General features: G+C 38.5%; 1 protein-coding gene across 2 annotated transcripts; it reads right to left on the bottom strand.

Moving 5' to 3' along the window:
- Window positions 1-9,191: 9,191 nt before the first annotated feature.
- dgcr6 (DiGeorge syndrome critical region gene 6) lies at window positions 9,192-23,807 on the bottom strand. Of its 2 annotated transcripts, none has more exons than XM_007235872.3 (5): window positions 23,562-23,807; window positions 21,757-21,917; window positions 20,700-20,800; window positions 18,171-18,311; window positions 9,192-9,712 (listed from the first exon to the last, which is right to left on the bottom strand). In XM_007235872.3, the coding sequence occupies exons 1-5, from the start codon at window positions 23,669-23,671 to the stop codon at window positions 9,632-9,634; spliced, it is 594 nt and encodes a 197-aa protein (XP_007235934.1). In that variant the 5' UTR covers window positions 23,672-23,807; the 3' UTR covers window positions 9,192-9,631. The 2 variants fall into 2 exon arrangements, with proteins under 2 accessions (XP_007235934.1, XP_049341965.1); XM_049486008.1 differs by lacking the exon at window positions 23,562-23,807 and adding an exon at window positions 22,385-22,522.
- Window positions 23,808-24,480: the final 673 nt, after the last annotated feature.

The raw sequence follows: 24,480 nt of genomic DNA on the forward strand, positions 1-24,480 counted from the left end.
CGTTAAACAGATGAAGGTAGATGAAGATGGATAGAGAAGTCCATCAGCATGAGATTGGGAGCATGAATATATTTCCTTGAACTATACAACTTCCTGTGTAGTGACATCACATCCTGTATGCTAGTAACAATAAATAAAAACACCAAAATTAGCCACTAGGTGGCAGGAAAATGCTATGCCATAGGCTGTAACAGCACAAGCTGAATACAGAAAAACTGAAGGAATTATTTATTTAAATAAAGGGTGATCGTGTGTCAAAACTGCACAAAATTATCTTTCATTAACCAACACTGGGGAGAGGTGAACTATGCAGTGCCCTTGTGGTGGTGAAACTGTGCTGATATACCACCACTGAGGATTAACTGAGTACCCAGTGTCTTACAGGGGCTGATTTTAAGTTGACCAGCACTGGAGACAAGTTGACAACCTGATGCCACAGCAGCACTGAAATGAAGCTGTCAACATAGAGACAGGATTTCAACTGGATTCAGAGACATTTAGGACATGCTGGGTGATAAATAGATTCCTATTCTCCTTCCATTTGTTGAGAAAACTATACTTATTGAATATGTAAAATTTTGAATCAAGTCATTTTGGTATATGTCGTTTTGTCAATAAAATGTATATACAATATATAAACAGACTATTCAGTTTATTTACAGCAGTGCTACATTTAATGGTAAAAAAAAGTCCAGGTAGAATCATATTGACCTTTTATGAATTCACTCACTTAAAATATAATCACTCCAGAGCTGAGTGTTTTGTTTTTTATATATATCTGCTCTGCAGCAGCACATTTGCTTGTTTTCTCATCCATTCCATGTTTTCCTCTTTCTCTCCTTCTTTATTAACCTTGATGAAATAGCGTCTGTGGGCAGTGCATAAATTATGATTTACATTTTAATCAGTGGAAAGCCTGCTGAATTTATATGGAGGGAGTGTATGACATATGGATACGGACTGGCAGGAGTCCATGTTTGTGCAGCACCATAGTTTTATTTACCGGGGGAAAGGTAGTACTGCAGATCCCTCTCTCATTCTCTCTCTCTCTGTATTTGTGACTATTACAGGTCACAGCACTTTTCCCTGAGATTTTTAAATATGACTCTCTGCTACCATCTGGTGGTGGGAGTGTGCACAGCAGGCTTTTGAGACAATATAGATATATGTTTGGACACTTCATAATCCAGATTATGAAGGAACACATAAGAAATTATGTAGTAACTTTAAAGTGTTAAACCTGATTTAAACCCCATATGTTTTTAATAAGAAGAGTTTAAACTGAGCTAAAAAAAAAACATTTTGGGCTGTTTGAGCGAAATCTGTTTAGAATGACGTTAATTAACACTGCAACAGTAAAGAAGAATTGTTTAAGAAAAATGTTTATTAAGAAAAGAACAATGCGAAAAAAAAAATTCCACAGCCTTATCATTAGTAAATTAGTAAATTAGAGTTTCTCTGGTATCAAAATCAGTTGATGAGTTAATTTACTTGGAGCATTTTCTTGCTTTCTTTGATCTGGATTCACACAGGCATAAACCTAATTGCACTAAAATGCATACCAACAATCCTGTCTGGCGTGGGAGTAAATATAAATATACAAAAAAAGTAAATATAGCAAGAAGATTCTGTGTTCCAGCGCATATATCTGTGCTTTTAAACACAGTGTTTGGACGTCAGTGTTGTGCGTAAACGAGTTCAAAATAACGCATTCATTGAACACGCTCATTTTTTCGTGAACGTTGAACTGAACGCAACACATTTTTTAATAAAGAACTTGAACATGAATTAGTTGACATTATGTGTCATGAACGGCAGACATCACTGTAAATGAACGTTGGCTAGAGAGCGCGGAGCGAGAGAGAGAAAGAGAGAGAGAAAGAGAGAGAGAGACTGAGGACGAGAGCGCGAGGGCGAGAGAGATAGAGAGATACAGAGAGAGAGAGATACAGAGAGAGATACAGAGAGAGAGAGATACAGAGAGAGAGAGAGATACAGAGAGAGAGAGAGATACAGAGAGAGAGAGATACAGAGAGAGAGAGAGATACAGAGAGAGAGATAGATACAGAGAGAGAGAGAGAGATACAGAGAGAGGGAGAGATACAGAGAGAGAGAGATACAGAGAGAGAGAGAGATACGGAGAGAGAGAGATACAGAGAGAGATACAGAGAGAGAGAGAGAGATACAGAGAGAGAGATACAGAGAGCGAGAGAGATACAGAGAGAGAGAGAGATACAGAGAGAGAGAGAGAGATACAGAGAGCGAGAGATACAGAGAGCGAGAGAGAGAGATTAAGAGAGACCAATGACGGGTGTGAGAGAAAGCGCTGCACTAAACAAAAAAGGCTAGTGGAAGTGATGCACGGAGACAGACACCGATTCTCCTTATGAACATTTTCATCACCTGGTAAGAAACCCACAATTGCAGTGTCATGAGCAAATGTCTACAATGAGCAGCTTCGTATAGTGATTTCTAGCTTGTAGTGTGAAAAAAGTATTTATTTGAATATCTCACGAAAAAAGTAAAATGAACTGAACTTTGAACTAGTTCAGAATTAAAATTGTGAACTTTGAACGTGAACTGTTCACTTTGAGCATGTACGAACTGAACTTGAACTAGTTCAGAAAAACTGTGAACTGGCACAACACTGTTGGACGTGCAGCGAAGATTTACATATAGTAAACTGAGTTGTGCGTCTGTGAGCAGTAAACGCAGCACAGACTGCACGTGCATGGACACAGTGTTTGTTCATAGCTGTGGTAATTAGCGTTATCTGGCTAATATATCAGATTAAACTGCGCCTTATCAGCAGTTTAGCTCAAATAAATGGACTCTATTTAATAGCTGGGTCAGATCAAGACCGGATCACGTTCTCAGCACAAGTGAATCGCTCCAGAGTCCTTTAGTGTGGTTCGATTGAGCTGGTGTGGAAACAGTAATCACACTCGGGACCAGCTTGATCCGCACCCGAGTGTGATTACTGTTTCCACACCAGCTCAATCGAACCATACTAAAGTTACAACGGACCCGAGTTCTTTTTAACTGGACCAAATAGTACCGGTGTGAAAACGCCCTTAGGCTACAAGAATGCTGTCTGAATGACTTTCCTCTAATCCAATATAATTTAACATGGTTTAAGAATAGAAAACACTTTCTGAACACAAAAAAAAACAGCAATAAGGCTATGCACTGCAAGTCAAGTGTGTAATGCCGACTTTATAACATTCTAACATCCTAACAGCTTTTTTTTAAAACACAGTTTTAAATTCATTCATTAATTTCATATATATGATTATAACAGCTTTATTTAAAATAAAAATAACATTAAAAAACAGATGCCTACATCACAGAACATTTTCTTGAGCCTGGCCCGAGTTTGGCCCAAGCTCAGCCCAAACCTGAATGATGTGATTTTAACTGGAAACCCCGCTAAGCTTTAGTGTGATAAACTCTAGGTTCTGTGCAGAAACCCCAAAACTGCCTCCTTTTTCCTACCGATCCTCCTCCTTTCCATGATTCCTCCACCTTCCTCTGGGGTAGGAGAGGAGTAGGAATGGAGAAGGAGGAGGAAAGGTTTCTTGCCGCAGCCCTACTGTCTTCATTAAAGTATACACTTCAAATAATGAGTAATAGCGTGGCTGTTTTGAGTGTTTAAGGTGTTTAGATTTTCAGAAATTGGGACACTTTCCATCATGTATTTCAATTTAAGAGCCCCTAAATTAAATATAAAACCTATAAAACAGTATTTCTCACTCTTGATCCTGCACCCCTGATCTGAACACTTTGATTTTTCTGGTCTCAGCGCACCTGATCGTCCAATCAGCTTATTATTAAGTCCTGTCAGAGTAGCAGGGGTGAGTTAAGGCAGAGAAAGTGTGGAAAATATGCAGAACAGGAGGGAACAGGACATTGACTGAGAAACACTGATATAAACATTGTTGAACTCTGATGCTGTTTATATGTGATGTTTACCAATTGCCTTAATATAAACAAGTTTTTTTCAATGAGAATTGAAAAATTGAAAATGAGAAAATGTTTAAAAAACACTGCATTTATCAGATTGTGTTGTATTGTGATCTACAGCTCTGGAAAAAATAAGAAACCATTTAAAAAATATGAGTTTCTTTGATTTTACCAAATTAAAAACCTCTGGAATATAATCAAGAGGAAGATGGATGATCCCAAGCCATCAAACCAAGCTTATCCAAAAGCAGTGTGTAAGACTGGTGGAGGAGAACATGCCAAGATGCTTAAAACTGTGATTTAAAACCAGGGTTATTACACCAAATATTGATTTCTGAACACTTAAAACTTTATGAATATGAACTTGTTTTCTTTGCATTATTTGAGGTCTGAAAGCTCTGCATCGTTTGTTATTTCAGCCATTTCTTATTTTCTGCAATTAAAGCTCTAAATGACAAGATTTTTATTTGGAATTTTGGAAAAATGCTGTTTGTAGTTTATAGAATAAAAAAACAATGTTCATTTTACTCAAACATATTCCTATAAATAGCAAAATCAGAGAAACTGATTCAGAAACTAAAGTGATCTCTTAATTTTTTCCAGAGCTGTATATTTTCACAGTTCGGGATTTGAAGTGGCCTATATGGGGAAATTCATGTTTGCTCATATCGCACAGTCCTACTCCCAATCATATTTCATCCAGGGGATTGGTCTCCTGATTAATAACAGCTCTGGTTCTTCTCATTTCACAGTTTTAATGTAGTAATCAGGAAGAGATAATCATTAACTGAACCAGTGTAATCATTTTAAAAGTATAATCATGTGTTATTTAGAGATTTTAGAACATAAGTATTACCATTCAAATAAAACTTATATCTTGTCCTATTAATTTGATTATAAATCTGTGCACATATCCAGTCAGGGAGCACGTCCTACACAGAACATGACCAGACAGCTCATGATCTGAGCGATACTCTCTGTTCCATTAATTATTCTTTTGAGCTCTACAATCCGTACCTGACCTCTCGTCACTAATCCTAAACCCTTGTAAAACTAACTTTAAAGTTTAATTTCTTATGAATAGATTATTATATTTAACATGAGGATGTGATTAATCACTCCAGTAAAGGTTTAGCACTCCTTAACCTGAACACACTGTACAGCTGCTGTACAGGGCCATCTCAAAAAATTAGAATATCTTTGAAAAGATACTTTATTTCAGTAATTCAGTTCAAAATGTGAAACTCATATATTATATAGATGTAATACACACAGAGTGATCTATTTTAAGCGTTTATTTCTTTTAATGTTGATGATTTTGGCTTACAGAAAATTAGAATATTATATAAGACCAATGGATACTTTTGGCAGTGTGGGCAGTTTGCTAAGTCCTGCTGAAAAATGAAATCCATATCTCTATAAAAGTTGTCAGCAGAGGGAAGCATGAAGTGCTGTAAGATTTTGTGGGAAAACACTGCACTGACTTTGGACTTTAGTCTCTCCAAACCATCACTCATTGGTGGAAACTTCACACTCGACCTCAAGCAGTTTGGACTGTGTGCTCTCCACTCTTCCTCCAGACTCTGCTTCCTTGATTTACAAATGAAATGTAAAATTTACTGATAATCAGTGATGGTTTGCTTGGAGAGACATGTCATCTGCTGGTGTTGATCCACAGTGTTTTATTATCAAGTCTAAAGTCAGTGCAGTTTTGTTTTCCCACAAAATCTTACAGCACCTCATGCTTCCGTCTGCTACTGACAACTTTTATGAAGATGCAGATTTCATTTTCCAGCAGGACTTGGCACACTGCCCACACTGCAGAAAGTACCAATTGGTCTTATATAATATTCTAATTTTCTGATACACTGTTTTTCGGGTTTCATTAGCTGTAAGCCATAATCATCAACAATAAAATAAATAAACGCATAAACTAGATTACTCTGTGTGTAATACATTACATTACATTACATTACATTTGGCAGACGCTTTTGTCCAAAGCGACTTACAATAGTCAAGTACAATGTAAAATAAGTTTAAAGGTAAAACATCTTTGGATAGGGATAAAAGGAGGTCAAGGGGAATAATAGGATAGAGGAGTGAAGGAGGGGAAGAAGGAAATGAGGTTAGAAGTAGTTAGTGTGTTAGAGGTGTTAAGAGAGTAAGTGCTCTTTGAAGAGCTCTGTCTTCAGGAGTTTCTTAAAGATAGCGAGAGATTCTCCTGATCTGGTAGTGGAAGGTAGTTTGTTCCACCATTGGGGAACTCTGTATGAGAACAGTCTGGATTGCTTTGTGTGAATGTTTGGCAAAGCGAGGCGACGTTCATTGGAGGAGCGCAGCGGCCGGGAGGTAGCGTAAGCCTTCAGGAGCGAGTGCAGGTAGGAAGGAGCCTGTTCTGTCATCACCTTGTAGGCGATTGTAAGAGCTTTGAATTTGATGCGAGCATCAACTGGTAGCCAAAGGAGCTCAATGAGCAGCGGGGTGACATGTGCCCGTTTTGGCTGGTTGAAGACCAGACGTGCTGCTGCGTTCTGGATCATCTGGAGTGGTTTTACTACACAGGCCGGGAGGCCAGTTAGCAGGGCATTGCAGTAGTCGAGCGGTGAGATGACGACCGCTTGCACCAGGAGTTGGGTGGCCTGTTGCGTCAAGAACGGTCTAATTTTTCCGATGTTATAGAGCGCAAAGCGGCAGGACCGAGCAACTGAGGCCACATGGTGCGTGAAGGAGAGCTGGTCATCAACCAGAACACCCAGGTTCCTAGCAACCTTTGTCGGTGAGAGAGAGAGAGAGTCGATACTTATAGAGAAGTTGTGTTGAAAAGATGGTTTTGCTGGTATAACCAGAAGTTCAGTCTTTGAGAGATTTAATTGAAGGTGATGCTCCTTCATCCATGAGGATATGTCAGAGAGACACTGCGATATCCGTGCAGAGATTGAGTGATCTTCAGGTGAGAACGACAGGTATAGCTGGGTGTCATCAGCAAAGCAATGGTAGGAAAATCCGTGTGAGCGGACAACCTGACCAAGAGAGGTGGTGTATATGGAGAAGAGAAGGGGTCCCAGTACCGAACCTTGGGGAACCCCAGTGGATAAGGAGCGGGCTGAGGACAGCTGTCCTTGCCACGACACCTTGAACGAGCGCCCAGTGAGGTATGATCTGAACCATGACAGCACATTGTCTGCGATCCCCATGTTTGAGAGTATAGTTAGGAGGAAGTCATGGTTGACTGTGTCAAATGCGGCCGAGAGGTCCAGCAGAATGAGCACTGAGGACTGACCTGCAGCTCTGGCAGTTTTCAACACTTCAGTCACAGACAACAGAGCCGTCTCGGTAGAGTGTCCTTTTTTGAACCCAGATTGGTTCTGGTCCAGAAGGTCATTCTGGGAGAGGAAGCCAGAGACCTGATTTAGAACTGCTCTTTCTAGTGTTTTAGAGAGAAAGGGTAGCAGTGAGACCGGTCTGTAGTTGTCAACCTGGGCGGGGTTGAGAGAAGGCTTTTTAAGCTGTGGTGTCACATGTGCTTGTTTGAAAGCTGTCGGGAACACACCAGAAGTTAAAGAGGCATTGATCATGTGAGTGATAGCCGGAATGATTGCAGGTGCGATAGTTTGCAGTAGGTAATACATCTATATAATATATGAGTTTTACATTTTTAACAGAATTACAGAAATAAAGTAATTTTTCAAAGCTATTCTAATTTTTGTATATAATGTTGAGGAAGCTGATTTGGAGAAGGCAGGAACAGGCCCCTGAGAGCAGCTCTGAAGCGATGGATTACAGAAAACAGGAAAACAATACCTCTCAGCATCAATCATGCAAAACCTTTCGAAAATTAATGTATATTGAGTCATTTTGCAGCAGTTATAATAATTCACAAATCATGATATTGTAACATCATCTAAAGGATAGCCTATTCTAATTATGTCAAAGTGTAAACAAACAGATATACACTACCACTTAAGGTTTTAAAAATGTTTTTGTGTCCCACTCTATTAGACACTCCTAACTAGCTGCTCCACCTTGAAGATAAATCAGAAGCTCTGAATCTGTTGCTGCAAGATCTTTTGGTTTTTAAATATATTATATATATATATATATTATATTTTACACAATAATTTTGCATTGTGCTAAAAGCGATATTCTTGAAAACAATCTATTTTTATTTGTTTTGCTGTTTACTGTATTCACAGTAATATTGTTTATGATTGCAGTTTATATGTATGCTGTGAATATGGTAGATTTATGTGTCTGGCATATTTAGACACTTAAATCTTTATTGTTTGTAATTTTTATTTCATTACACTGATTACTAGTTTATTTTGGTTACTGTTTATGAAATAATTCCTAAATTCAAAAATGTAAATGTTTTGTCATATTGCCAAGAAAATAGATTTTTGTTGTTCATCTGTCTGATAACTGCAACCTAAAGTTAAATTAAAAAAAGAGAAATGTTTCATTAATCAGCCATTTATAATAAATTAAGGACTTTGTACTGTACATTTAAGTCATTCATTTACATTTATAAACTGATAACACCATTCATCTCCAATAAAGGTTATAAATGTCTGATCCCCTCAGGATTGCTACAATTTAACATATCAAACAAACATCTTTAAAAAAATAACATTATATATAAAAATAAAAATGTTGGCCAGAGTGCAAATGTTTTATAGGCAGAATAATGGCTCAATCAAATAAAGTCTGTGGCTGTGGAATTGTTTGCTTGGTCCAGACATTACATTTGAACAGCAGGTGTGATTTAGTGCCGCAAACCACCACTCAAACACTGTCTAACCAAAAGAGGTGGTCTGAATCTGGATCTACTGATCTATGGTCCAGTTTTTCTGCAGTGTGAAATCTCAGACATTCAGGCCAATTAATGGAAGCTATCGTTGCCCATTAAACAACTGAAGAAGAAAAAGAAGCGGCGTTTTGCTGAAATCTGGCTCCACTGGCGTGCAGGTGCATCACACAGCAGACTCTGTTACACTCACTCTGCAGAAGAGTCAGGTACTGGCAATACTGTCATATCCCCAAGAACGTAGTTATAGCAAAAACACCCTGAAATTGGTATTATTTTAAGGCTGTATCACCCACTCATAAACGTTCAACTGTCTTTTCTGGAGTTTTTTGTTGTTTATCAGCCTAATATTTGACCCCTAAAGTTAAAATAAAATAACAAATGTTTCATTATTAGCTATTTACAGTACATTTAAGGAATCTCATTTTGTTTACTATACATTTGAGACATTTATTTACAAATTGAAAACATTGAAATCATTAATCTTCAAAAGAAGTCACAAATGTCCAATCCCCACAGGTTCACTATAATTTAACATATGAAATCAACATTTCTTTGAAAACAAAAATATTATACTTAACAAATAATACATCCTGCTGCAGGATGACAGGGAGACAGAATCCATCTCTCTCTCTCACTCTCTCTCTCTAAACAGCCACTGTGTAAAAAAGTTCTTAATCCTCTTCAGTAACACATGATATCATAGTTATCGTTTGTGATGTATTGTGATTTATCAGGAGATGCCCTGTAATTGCTACCACTAGCGCATACATACATTTCCGCAAATACAAGGAGAAATTAAGGGTCCTCCCATGTATGCAGCTATTAGCTGATTGCAGAACTCAGTCTTGACCCATGCTGGCCTCAAGGCAGAGTTCCTGATTTCTCCTCTTTTTGCTGTAGCTTCAAGATCAACTCCAGTAGGTTCATCTGCATCGTCACTTCCTGTAAAATTAAAGCACAAAAAGTAAAAATGAGAAACATTCTCATTTATCAGAGAGAAAGAGACAAGACAGAATACATACACACAGTTTCCTGTTGATTAGCTACTTTTGTCTTGTATCAACATTCAGTTAACATCAGGGAACTATAAATGTGCCCTTTGTAGGTTCACAATTCTGAAAAGCTCTCCTGTTACTGCAGAATTCAGCATCAAAGTCTTCTCTATACTGTCAATAACCACAGGACCACTGCTGACCAGATATTAATCAGGAGCCTGACCATTCCCTGTAGGGCAGTATTGGCAAGTATTCTGATACAATATGTATCCTCATACAGGGTTTCAGATTCAATAATTCCATGTTAAATATTGCGAAAGGTCATGGAGGTCAGGACTTTGACCAGTCCAAAGTCTTCATTTTGTTTTTCTTCAGCCATTCAGAGGTGGACTTGCTGGTGTTTTGGATCATTGTTCTGCTGCAGAACCCAAACTCATTTTAGCTTGAGGTCACAAACAGATGGCTGGATATTCTCCTTCAGGATTGTTTGGTAGACAGCAGAATTCATGGTTCCACAGCAAATCTTCAAGTTCCTGAAGCAGCAAAACAGCCCCAGATCCTCACACTACCACCACCATGTTTTACTGTAGATATGATGTTCTTTTTCTAAAAATACAGTGTTACATTTACACCAGATATAATGGGACACACAACTTCCAAAATGTTCAAAATTTCTCTCGTCAGCCCACAGAGTATTTTCCTAAAAGTCTATGGGATTATCAAGGAGTTTTCTGGTTAAATTGAGAAGAGTTGGAGAAATTGAGATGTTCTTTTTGCTCAGAAGTGGTTTTTGCCCAGTCTCTTTCTGATGGTGGAGTCATGAACACTGACCCTATCTGAGGCAAGTGAGGCCTGCAGTTCTTTGGATGCTGTTGGATGAGTCATCCCTTCTCTCTTGGGGTAATTTAGGGTAATTTTGGTCCGCCAGCAAACATTTTTTCAAACAGGGCCATGTAAGTTTGGATATTTTTTCTCTCTTAATAATTTTTGTTTGTTTGGGTTTTGTGCCAGATCAGCAACATGTTGGCTATTTTATGGCATCAACAATGTTCATAACTTGAGCATCACAGACTTAAATCAGTGTCTTCATATGAAGGACTTCCAGAAAATTAAGTATTTTAGCTGGTGGAATCTTTTCAAACAGTTCTCTCACATTTGTAACCCTATAACAGTTATTTCTGGTGATTAAAAGTGCAGGGCAGTCTACTAAGATGTGTTTAATAGTTTAAGGAGTATCACAGAACTGGCAGGCTGGAGTCTGTTGGCCAACCAGGAGGTGGCGGTGGGTAAGAGCAGTATGTCCAATTCGGCACCTAGTCATGATTGTCTGATCTTTTCTATTAAGGAAGTCCATATTGCATTTAATATTAATGATTGGGTATATTTCATACAGTTTATTTTGTGAATTGTTGGACCATTCATTTTGTCATTTTCTTCTACAGTGAACTTTGACTAGATAGTAGGCATCCGTAATTTGGACATAGTTCCAGGTTTCTTGCTTCCCTTGATAAAATGTCCGCTTTTTCATTACCCCAAATGTCACTATGTCCAGGAACCCAGCAATAGAGAATGTAAAAATTTGGGAAAGTTTGGTAAACTGAGTCTGACTGTATTATATAAAGACAGGTAGTCAAGAGGAGACATATTCCGCTTCGACAATTTTGACAGGGCCTGTATTATGTTAGGTTTCCTCAGAGTCCAGGGAGCAGGCATAAGGAACTTGGTAGGGCTCTCCGGGATATTGAAGTCAGACAATATGGGGCCTATCCGCAGGCCAAAAGGCCTGATCAGGTTGGGTCTCATTTCATAGAGATGATCCGGTGAAACGCCAAAGACTGCTTGGTACGTTGGATTATTTCTGTTTTCTTTTATGCTGAGATCTGTTCACAAGTTGATCTGGAGTCTTCTGATAGGTAGAGGTAGTTCACCCGCTTCCAAATGCAGGCTTGAGAGAGGAGACGTTCTGAAGGCACCCAGGATGAGCCTGAGGCCTTGGTGGTAGACTGTATTTAGAGGTTTCAGGTATTATAGTCTAGCAGCTCCATAAAATGTACTACCGTAATCAAAACGGGGTCGGATGAGAGCAGTGAAGAGACATTTTAAAAGTCGTACATTTGCACCCCATCTGGTATTTGCTAAGACCTTTATAAGCTGTCGGGAGTTTAGGCACTTCTTTTTAAGGGACTGAATGTTAGTCTTAAAGTCTAGTTTGGAGTCCAGCCACAGCCCTAAAAACCGAACTGACTTGTAGACTTTCAGAAGTTCATCATCTAAGAAAAGTCGGGGTTCCGGATGTAGAGCCCTCATTGTGCAAAAATGACAACAAACAGTTTTAGATTTGGACAGCTTAAAACCATTTTGGAGAGTCAATTTCTGAATTTTATTGATGGACAACTGGAGTGATCTTTCAACAAGTGCCATATGTCGGCCTTTACTGCTAATACAGAGATCATCCACATATTGACAGATCATGACATTAGGATCCAAGTTTTGTGCAATACCATTGCTTCGAATATTGAAAAGGGTTACAGACAAAAACTCCACCCTGGGGCACGCCCTGTTCTTCATAGTGTAGGTCTGTTAATGCATTGTAGAAAGCAGAAGAGAGACATATGGGAGAGGTGTTTAAGGAACTGGTAATGGATAAGGCCTGGACCCATTGCAGAATAGTTCACAGAGTTTATGGCCAATATCAATTCTTCCAGTGTAAAGGGGTTATTATGTGATTCTTTGTTAGTGGTCTGAAAGCAAACGGACAGCTGCTCTCTAGAAAATCTGATCTTGTTAAAGTCCGTCTGATAGTTGAAATGTGCAGCAAGAGAATTAGCAATGTCCTTTTCTGAGGTTAAAAGGCGATCCTCAGTCTTGATGTGATGTAGTTTATTACTTTTTACTTTTATTCTTCATGTTTTTGACCATATTCCACACTAGTCTTGATGAAGAAGTTACTTTCAGCGTTGAAACAAAGGCCTCCCATGAAAGTCTTTTGGCCTGGTTGATGATCCTTCGAGCTTGTGCCCTGGAGATTTTTTAAAGGGTCAGGTTCTGTGCGGTAGGTTGGCTGCTAAAATTTCTCTCCGCTTTTTTTTTTCCCATACTCTTATTGCAGATTTGCAATCGTCGTTGAACCACGCATTTCTGCATTTCCTGGGCTTCCCTGAGGATTTGGATATTGAATCTGCCGCAGAGCGAAGAGGGATGTCCGAAAAATCCTGCATAGTGTTTTGTGCAGCCGGATCAAGATGCTGTAAGTTGCGTTTGCACAAATAGCTAACCAATGTCCAATATCCAACCTTTTTAAAATTCCATTTCTGTTTAGATGCTGTGCCGAGCCTGTTCTGTATGCAAATGAGTAAGGGAAAGTGATCACGTCCACAAAAGGTCGTCCCCTCTTCCCCATATCATGTCAGTATAAATCCCCAGAGAACACAAGCAGAGATTAATAGCAGAATATACCCCATGTCCTTAGTGAAGGTATGTATTGGAACCTGTATTTAATAGGGGTGTCACGATTCTCTAAATCCTCGATTCGATTTCATTTTCGATTTGAGGGTCACGATTCGATTCGATTCTCGATTTTCTTGTTTTTTTTTCTTGTTATTAGTTTATGCCTCATAAAATTTAAATAATATATTTATTATTATTATTATTATAAATATTATAAATATTATTATTATTATTTATTAAGATATATATGGTAATGCCATCTAGTGACTTTTTTTGGTAGCAACAGTGTGCACCATTAAAACAAGCAGTTTATCAGAGCTGTGTGTGGATGGCTGGTGAAACTGCTCACTTACATGAAGCTGCAGTTCTTCATCCAACCACTAGTCGGAGCTGCAGCAGCACAAGCCCCGCTCTCTTCACTCAGTCACTACTTCAGTACAGCCCAGCCACGGGCTACAGGGCTCAGCCAGTCCGTTTTTACTGTTTCTGTAAACAAATAAAGGTTTTAACCCCACTAACTGGATAATACAGCTCACTACAGTTCATCTTTCAGCCCAAGCAGCTAACAGCAGCAGGTTAGAACAGCCGACACGGAGGCACTGCTCGGATTACATTATAAACAGGTCAGTTAGCGCGCTGCTAACCTCAGGATGTTTATAACTACGGAGTTTAGTGGACACACCACGGCCGCCAGGTAAGTCTTTTAAAGGCTACTGAAGACTATTAAAGGCTATTAGAGGTTATTGAAAGCATTATTGGGGGGCAGAAATCAGTACAGGCTGGTTAGATAAGTGATGTGAAACTGTGACTAGCGCTGTCACAGTGATGTTTATTAACGTCATTAAAACAGATTTTGTCAGGTATTGTCTTATAAATATTTACACATAACTTATATCTCTCCTGAAAAGCTTTTATTTTAGTCAGAAACACGCTTGTGTTTACTTTATCTGAGAGAAAGATGTTTTTTTAATTCAATGGAAAGCAACAGGTGTAGTCAATTATAAGTTTAAGATTTTTAATCCACCTCACTGTGATCTATAGTCAGTGTTCTCAAGTCACACTGACACACGCATTTCAGCGAGTTCACACGCTCTCACCTGCGCGCACCCACCCCTCTGTTAGATACAGATACAAAACCTGCGCGCCCAACCCCCGCCCCCCTCCCCCGTTGGACAGATAAAAAACAGTGATCACACTCCCGCCGACACTCAAAACTTGAGAGCCCTGTCTATATTTCTATAAATCCGTTTTCAGTTTCTCCTCCGTGGTTGAAAGGCAGCTGTCTCTCACACAGCAGAACTGAGGGCGGGGCTGCGCTCATGCAGCGGCTCTCTCTATTTAAATGAATAGGATGCGCTGTGTTGGTGCCGCGCTATTTGCGTAGCGCGCGCGGGAGGGATCGTCGATCCTCTTTTTGACTTCGATACTCGAGACCATGACCTCATTTCAATTCGATTTCGATAAAATATCGAGATCGTGACACCCCTAGTATTTAATAAGCACAAACTGCTTGAAATAAGCAGGTGTTCCACCAATCTGTCTGTAGGATTTGTATGGCACTGCCCCATTTAGGGCTGTGGGTGTTGAAGTCCCCCAGCATAAGAATGGGTGAGGGCAATTGTTCGATAAGGTTGTTCCAATCCTGGCTTGAGCATTGGTATTTAGGAGGAAGATAAACAGAACATAAGGTTATAGTCTTGTGAAGGGAAATCCGGATAGCAGTGGCCTGGATGTTGGAAGTCAGAATAATTGCCCTTAACTAGGATAGCTGTGCCTCCCTGTGCAGGGAGAGGTCCGAGACCAGAGTAAGTTGAGTAGCCCTTTAAAGGGGGAATAAGGGATGTATTTATCTTGATTCTTGCAGGCAAAAAGCGACTGGGTCTATTTCTGCTGTCAGACATTAAATCTCTGCAAAATTAGCTTGAAGACCTCGACAGTTCCATTGAATCATCTTACTATGGGCCGTTATGTAGGGAGAATTAATGGGTTAGTCAGTTGTTTGTTCCTTGGGGACGGACTGCAGGGTTTGAGCTTTGGGGCTTCTAACATTTCAACATCTCTTACAGCAGCTTTTTTTTTTTGACGTTGTCTAGACTCGTAGAAACTTGTGTGGCTGCTTTTTTCTTTGTCTTGCCCCTTGTTTCAGTTGCATCAGTTTTACGGAATACATTTTTAACCTTTGGTTTATCAGCAGATCCCTTAATACAAGTCACACTACCTTTGGGTTGTCATTCTTGATCCATGTCAAAATTGTTCGAGTCTCCCTACTCATAACTTTTTTAACTTTGGTGATCTCTGCAAATGTTTTCTGTATCCTGAAAACTGGAAGATTCTCAATTATTCTTCTCGCTTCAACATAGCTAACTTTTTGGTGATGTCGAACTCTTTGTATCTCCTTTTCTTTTTGCCATACCGGACAGTCTTTGGCACAATTCACACTTTTTGTTGGATTTTGACATCCAGGTCCATGATCTTCCTCACCACAGTTGTAACAGATACTGCCATTTCTGCAGTTTGTGGCACCATGCCCATACTTCTGGCATTTAGAACACCGTAATGGGTTCGGGATATACAAATCAACTAAAGTTTTCAGGTATCCAATATTTATCTTATCGTATCTTGCCTTTTTATGATTACCAGCTTAACTTTAATAATTCCCTGTCCTTCCAGTTCAGCCTCCATTTCTGCTTCTTCCATCCCCTCTAGCTCTTTAGTGCAAATCACACCCCTGCTGCTGATTAAGAAGGGATGTAACTGAGCTCTGCATTTAACACCCACAAATTCTGAGATACAAAGGAAATTATCAACCTAAAGTCACATTCAACCAAGATTTGATCTGATCTCAACTTTCTCACCTTCCTAACTGTGCCTGCAATACTTTGGGTCTGACTTCTGAATTGCACCTCGGAGCCCAACTGGGGAGGGCTCCAGGACGCGGAAATCCAGCAGCTCTAGGCTATAGGAATGGTATACTCAGGCAGACATTAGATTCTTTAAAGCTACCCAATTGACCCTCAGCCAGCGCCTTCTAGAGAAACTCCAAGGCAAGTCCTGACCAGCCGATTGATTGAAGCGGGCCACTCCAACCTCCCGTCTAGGCGAAGTCAGGGCTAAAGTGTCGTGTTGGAGAAATGGCAGACGCAGCCACCAGTCCCCTCAAACACCAGGATCCCTTTCTCCGCCGACACGGGTCGCACCTCACGACAAACAAGGCGCCTCATTGCTCGCCTTTTACCAGCACCAGAGGTGGCAAGGACCTATTCCACCCCGGGTCCCCACGGGGGCTCTTAATAATTAAAACTTACATTTAAAAGCTGTATTTTGTGTTTACTTGTGTTGTGTTTGACTAATGACAAACATGCAAAAAATAAATAAAAAAAATAAATCATGAAGGGGGCTCACACTTTTTCACATAACTGTATATTTCCTACATCCCTAAAATTCACCATACCATAATTCTGACACATTATGTAAAAATCCCTCCTCTGTAATTAATTAGCAAGGCTTTAAGTTTAAACACAAGTCAGAATGGAAATCCCAGTTAAGGTGAGGCAAGGAAATATACTTAAAGCAGAATGTTTGAGTTCTTAGGACTTGAGAGTCACAAAAGTGTACTTTGTAGATTAGTAAAAAATAAAATGTTAAGTATAAACACATATCGATGGTATGAAGGATGAGAGTAAAAAGATCATTAGCGTGACATGCATTAGTTTAAGGGCATTAGGTGGTGAAACACCTTTTATTTTGCTATTTTATACTGCAATATATTCAAAAAAGGAAAAAAATAATTATCCTACATCCACTGCTCTACTTTAATCCCACTCAGAACAGATCACCATTGGATGCCTGCTTTGTGCACTAATGCAGGTAACAATGTGATGCTGAACAGTTACAGTCAGGAGGAGGTGGGAGAACAAACAATGCAGTGATTAGGACCAACTGCAGTCAGAAGGAGGTCTCAGAACAAACCACAGGGTGATTAGGAGCTGATTTGCAGCCACAGCACTGGGGTGTGAATCTCACAATACAATATTATCATATATGTTGCCACAATTAAGCAATAATACACTTGATGTTTGTGCTATAATGTGTAATATTGGCACTGCTGTGCTCCGGTCGTAGTAAATTACCACAGCAGTGCCAATATTACACGATACAGTACGAACCTCGAGTGCATTATTGTGATTATACCACAGCTCCATTATCACTGTTTATTGAAAGATTTTGCGTTAAAGAGGGCAAGAAAATCTGATCTGTTTGGTTATAAAAAGTTAAAATAGTTCCATTGCTGCTGCTTTAGAAAAACACTATTCATAAAATCTCAGAAAAAAAGGTTTACTTTTTATCCAATCAGAACAGTGGAAGTATAACACTGCTATTTAGTGGATGAGGTTTAAAGGAAACACAAAATTAACCCATCAAACATCAACTTTTACAAGTAAATTAAATAATTTATTATTAACTAGGGGTGTGCCATGTCATATTTAGACAATATATATACAGGACAGTAATATTATGATAAAAGTGATATTTGCTAATTAAGCTTCACACATGTTTGCTAATTACTCTGAAGCTTGTAGTTTTTATAATTATTTATGTGTACAGTTTATATGCATAAACTAACTATTTTAGTATGTACTATTTATAGCAGTTACATTAGTATTTGGTTAATTTTTTTAAACAAATTCATACTCTAGGAAAGTAAATGATGTTTGCAAAATGTTTCGGTATCTGCTAAATGTTTAACATTTATACTTACATGACATGAAACATTAGATTCAATATGTTCCTGTAGTATACTCTTGAAATTACTTTTATCGCAAAATACCATGAAATATTGTGATATTATTTTAGGTTATATCACATGCACCACCCCTAACTCTTTCAGTGAGCCAGGCACATCTAACAGTGGCCAGCAGCTGTACACAGTATTTATTGTATTTACAGAGTTTTTATACCTGTGGGTTGGTTGTGATGTAGAATCCAGGCACTCCTGCTTTCTCCAGTGTGTTCTGTTGGTCTATGACCTTCTGGTCAATCTCTGCTATGATCTTCTCATCCATCATTCGCTGCTCATCCTTGACACGCTGCTCCAGAGCCTGCAAAGTCAAGAGAAAGAGGATGTCTGACTAGGTGTACACAAATCCAAAATTTGACACAGGTGAGTTGTTTGTTTGGCAGGTTATGGTCAAAAAACCCTGAATCGAATTTGGTCTCAAATATGTGGTATTGAAATCCGTCGAGAAGAAAGGGAAATTGAGTGCGAGTAGATGGGGAAATGGAAATTAGCAGTGATTTGAGGAATTCAATGGCAGAAAAACAAGATAACAGAGCTCATAAATATTTGGACTGATGTGGTTTTTCCAATAATATCAAAAGGCTCATGTTGCAGCTGTGCAGTGTTCCTAATGAATTGACCAAACGCGGCTGCAGCGTCAAAGAAAAATGAAAAATAAAAAAACTTGACCGTGGGCAAATAACGTATTCTTTTCAGTGATCTGGAACAAATTCACTGTGATAAGCTCAGATGCAATCAGAACTCATTCATAACTCTAGAGATTCTGAGGATAAAACCAAAACTTTACATGAAGCGTTGATCGTTCACACGTGGGCCACTTACGAAGCATGAGTCGTTCCAACAGATGTCAGATATTATGGATCACTTTAAAAAGATAGTGTTAACAGCATAATTGAAATATTGCATTTGATGAGAAAATCAGATTTGGGTCACTATTATCTGCTGTGTGAACAGGGCCTTAGTGGCCACACTGCATTACTGATTTCTGTTCAAAAACTCATGGGATATGACTCATGGGAGTACTGAATCAAGTTAATTACTGGTCATAAGTTTTACAACACACCCAACAGAACCCTAAGTCTTATGAAATGGTACAATAGTAAGCAGTAAACAGGCAGGCCATTTGAAAAACATTTCTGACATAAAAACTAAAAAATAAATGTATATTATTATTAGGGGCGAGTTTAAAGAAATGGATTTTCGGTTCAATATGATCTTTTAAACAATCCCACGTGTTTCAACTTTATCCATCTGCAGAGCCAGATACCTAAATTAACTGAATCAATTTGGAAACCAAAATGTACTGGGACCTTGTGAATCAGAATCTAATCAATTTTCTAAAGCAATAGTGAAACTCTGCTCTTATTTTTATATGTTATTTTATTATGTATGCATAAAGGGTCTGGCTTGTCAATTACAATCAATTAAGCTTAGAAAATTTATAATACAAAATATATAGACAAAATACAAGACTAGAGTGCCACTTAACAATAAAAGACAGAAGACCTTTACAACTGAGATGGAGTCAAATTCTAAAACAGCATCAGAAGACCAGTTTTACACAGCAGGTAAAAGCATACCAAATACGATTTTCTGACCATATCCAGTATTTAATTAAGGCTGCTCACACTTTCTTTTTAATGTGATTTATAACTGACATTTGTATAAATGGTTTGTGATGTGCAAGTAACGCACACTTGTTTAACAGCTGTGCTTCTCTTGAAGTCTCGGTTTCATTCTTGTCAGAATCTCAAAAGCTCTGAATGAGTTTAGGCTGTTGGTGAACTTATGTGTTCTGTGCCTTTCACACTATCACATAAACAGGAATTTTACAATACAATATTATCACAATACACTGCCCACAATACTGATGATAACATGATACTGTGATTCTGTTTTACTCGATAGATCACTAGGGCTGCAACTAATGACTATTTAAGTAGTCGACTAATCTGCCAAACGTTTGATTGATTAGTTGATTGGTCACGATTATTTATGACATGCCCTTTATTTGTACTTCCTACTGGTAAGGAGAGCTAAACATTTAGGCCCCAAGACCAATTTTGCAGTACATTTTGGTAGTTTGACTAAAAAAAACAAACAAAAAAAATATATACAAAGTATATTATACTGAACATTCACACAAGCTGGATGTTATTTTCAGGAGATTCTAGGCTACTTTTTCTAGGATGTTTTTTTTACTCTTTTCCATGGAGATACCTTTCTAAAATGATTGTTTATCTAAGAAAATAAAGTGTTGTTAATTAAAGTCTGTAATTACTGAAACATGTAACTGACAGAGTACAGTATCTCCTAGCCAGCTAACGCTAGTTTAACTAATGTTAGTAAAGTTATTGGAGTAAAGGCTGTTTAAACTCTCCTCAGCAGTTTTCTGCAGTAATTTAACTCAGCACGGGTAATACAGAATCAGTGTTTAAACTCTACAGTGAACAGAACTAGTAAAGACAAACTGTAGAGTATTGTGAAGTCAAATATGTTTATTTGTGTTTAATGTACACAGCTCTGCTATTTTACACTGTCTGTCTGTCTTTTGATACTTGCAATTTACACAGTCCAAATCAAACAAGGCAGGTGTGAGAACATCCTTAGACTAGGCCTGCATTTAGCCTGAATTTCCCTTTTTTAAATAAGGATGGACAGAATTAACTACGTCTGTACTGCAGTTTACCTCTGTTTCTGCTTTCTGGTTTGTTTTAAGCACAGTCACGTTGTGAGATTTGCAGCTCTGCAGGGCCAGTCGGTGTTTCCGCAACAGGTCCTGTTTTAGTACTAGAGAAAGAGGGGAAAAAAAGGAAGAGAAAAAGAAAGACTTCATAACAGTTACACAGAATCAGCTTGTATTATTTATACACACAAACCAGAGTTACCTTGTTCACAATTTTTCCACCAAATTGTTTAAAAATATATAGTTGTGGCTAGGTCTGTCAAGATAAAAGAATATGTGGACAATATATTGGCCCAGAAATTATTGCGATAACCAATATTATTGTCAAATTTGACAATTAAATGCCACAAACAATAACATAAAAGTCTAACAAATAAATTACACTTTTAAAGAAAATTAAAATTTATTAAATCATAGTTTGGAAGATCTATATTCTTTCTTCACCTACAGCAATGCAGACTGTGTGCACAAGGTCATATTACTGAAGCACTGGTTCCTAAATAACTGGCAGACAAGGGAGGCTGAGAAACAGTTTTATGTGCAGCATGCTTATACAACACAGATAAATATTGTATTTCACAATGAACAAGAAAAAGTGGATTTTAGCGTGAGACCTTTTTTTTTTTTGCTTTATTTGAGGTCTGAAAGCTCTGCATCTTTTTTTATTTTAGCCATTTCTCACTTTCTGCAAATACATGTTCTAGATGACAATATTTTTTTTTGATTTGGGAGAAATGTTGTTTGTATTTTTAGAATAAAACAACAATGTTTATTTTACTCAAACATAAACCTAAAAAAAATAGCAAAATCAGAGAATCTGATCAGAGAAGTGGTCTCTTGCTGACCATAGCAAATGCTTTTTCCAAGTTTCTGCAATCAATATTATTAAAAATATAATGAAAAAAAAACAATACTAAGGTTTTAAGTGTTGTTAAAAATCCTGTTTGCTTTAAACGTCTGTGACAACCTTAGACTTTGGGTTGGTCTGATCTTGATGTAAAGGGCTGGATATCTTTGCTGGACATCTTTGCTGACCTTGAAAACCATGACACAGACTCACCTCTGTGCTCGCTGTGCAGCTTTTGCCTTTGATTGTAGAGATTCTTCTCAGTCAGGTGCTGAATGTCCAGCAGACCCTGGACGATCTCATACACGGTTCCGTCTATAAGAGCCTGAGCCAGATCACTCAGTGTAGTGTAGGACAAACGCTGCTGAAAAGAGCTGTGGGGTGGAATGGAGTTTATATATTACTCTAAAACACACTTTATACTTTATTAATTTCCAAAAAAACTCAACAGGACTTCAAGTATTCTCTAAGACTCTGCCAATTAGACTAATCTGCCAAGGAGTTACTGCTTTATTACTCTACATGTTGGCGCATGGTTCTGCAAAACTGACACCAATAAATCCGTAACTCCTGGTATTTACTAATTTAGGAGTTTTTTTAGCCTCTTTAGTAACAGATGCTGTGAAGCATCATAGAGAATTGTCTTGTAATATATCGAGTATCACAGTATAGTGATATATCATTATTGTGGGCAATGTATTCTAAAGCCCAATACGAACGGGATTAGTTTCTCAGGGGGTCCTGGGGTAATTTTCTCTTTTATGGGTGGTCCTCTATGATTTTATTCCTGTCTAGAGTGACCATGCACTTTTTTCTCAGATGTCAGAGTTGAATTACCTACTGTTTTTTGCTGAACTCCATGGTCCTCCGGTAATTTTAGTCCCTCCCGGATCCACATTTCTGAGTTTCGTCACCTTGTGTTTATTAAAATAGCTAGGCTATTTGTCCACTGTCAAAAAACGTAATTACACTTTGGGCATGCATTTTCAGGAGATCCAAATAAACACAACAGTAAGTGGAAATGGAGGGGCTACTGGACGTGATGTCATGTGACCAAAAAAAAAAAACTCACTGGTCCTCCTGTTTTTTAATTGCAGTCCAGATGCAAGAGTTTTATCACTAAGTAGAAATGTGAAATATTTTTCACAGACGTCCCCCTGAGAAACTAATCCTGTCCAAATAGGGCTTAATAAGTCATCTAAGAGCAAGTCCACATTATGAGGGTCTCTGCACAAGTCCAACACTCCTAATCACCAGGAATATCAGTTGGTATTTAAATCCTACTTCATAATTTTTGATACATACTGTACGATTCCTCCAAACACAAACAGAACACACATGATGCTGTAATACTATTTTGTTATTGTATAGTATACAGTACCTGTCAAAAGTTTGAACTTCACACCTGTTCTCATTTAATGTGTTTTTTAAATATATATTTAAATAAAATATTATTTTAAATTTAATATTGAAGACATTAAAGATTTCCAGGAACACATGCTAAATGTATGTACTATGTTTATACTTTAGAATCTTTTAAGTAGCCTCATTTAGCTTTGAGGACAGATTTGCAGACTCTTGGTATTTTAATCTCAGTGTTTTCATGAGGGAGAGTCACCTGCAATAGTTTTCTCAGCATCTTGAAGGAGTTCCTCTAGGTGCTAAACAATTCTTGCTGTTCTTCCTTCACGCTGTGAGACTCCAGCTCATCCCAAATCATTATAAATTAGATCAGGTTTAGGTCAGGGAAAGGTAGAGCCCAAACACCTTTGTTTTACTGTTTACATATGTGTCCATATGTGACTTCATTATTAATCTACAACGTTAAATCTAAATTAAATAAAGAAAACCGGTGAATGAGAAGGTGTGTCTAAACTTGTGTGGGTAAAACACAGACTCAGTTAATATAACTTAATTAATGAATTATCCTCAGTGTCTGTATGCTTTCATTCGCCTCAGTAAAAAGACATATAATACTAAAGAAGCGCTAGTTAGCATAGCTGATCTGAGGTCAGTACCTGGGCAGGTCTTTGGCCAGGCTCTGTAGTTCAGACAGCAGGTAGTAGTGTCTCTCCTGCTGTTTAGTCGGGTCTGCGGGCTCTCCGTATAAACCCGAGTACAGCTCCATTTATACTCACAAACATATAAACCCGCGCAGCGCTTTAAACACAGCACAGGCTAACCGGCTAACATGCTACACACAAACACACAGCAGCGAGGAGGAGGAGGAGGTCCTAGCGCCGATAGCTGTCCTAGTATGTGCCTGCACACACTGATACACTCGGCAGCAGCTCCACCAGGAGGCGCTCCACAGCACTGCCATTCTAACAACACTTGGCCAAGAAGAGTCCAAAACGATTTTCTGTCAAAATAAAAGTCCCCCTAACAATGAAAAAAAAATAAATAAATAAATCACATTTGAGTCCGTAAATGTAATGCTATAAACTAAAAACTAGTTTTTTTGGTAAAATCAAAGCAATTGATAACGTTAATTTTTAAGTGGTCTCTTTGTATTTATGTATATGTGTGTATGTACGTGCATATAAATGTAAAATTAATTTATACACTTACAGATATGCCATACAATAATATACAGTATTTCAGCATGAAAGCACATATTTATAATGTGTAACAGTGTTTTGTAGCATTACTACATCTCTGCTGTTTGTAACAAACCAAACCATGTGAAAATTGTTGTGATTATTGCAGCGAGTACAGGGGGTGGGTCTGTTATCTTGTGTGTTCGCCTCTGTGTGCCTTTTTGGTGTCAGAAGTGGGATCAATCTTCCACGTTACAGCGGAGAAGACGCCTGGGAGCCGTACGAAGCACAGCTGGTGGTGGTAGCCAAGCATTACGGCTGGGCACCGGCGACGATCGCTACCGGTTATGCTTAGCCCTGGAGGGCAAGGCGCTACTTACTGGTGGATTTGCCGGCA

The sequence above is a fragment of the Astyanax mexicanus genome, chromosome 12 (genome assembly GCF_023375975.1).
Source record: "Astyanax mexicanus isolate ESR-SI-001 chromosome 12, AstMex3_surface, whole genome shotgun sequence".
NCBI lineage: Eukaryota > Metazoa > Chordata > Actinopteri > Characiformes > Acestrorhamphidae > Astyanax > Astyanax mexicanus.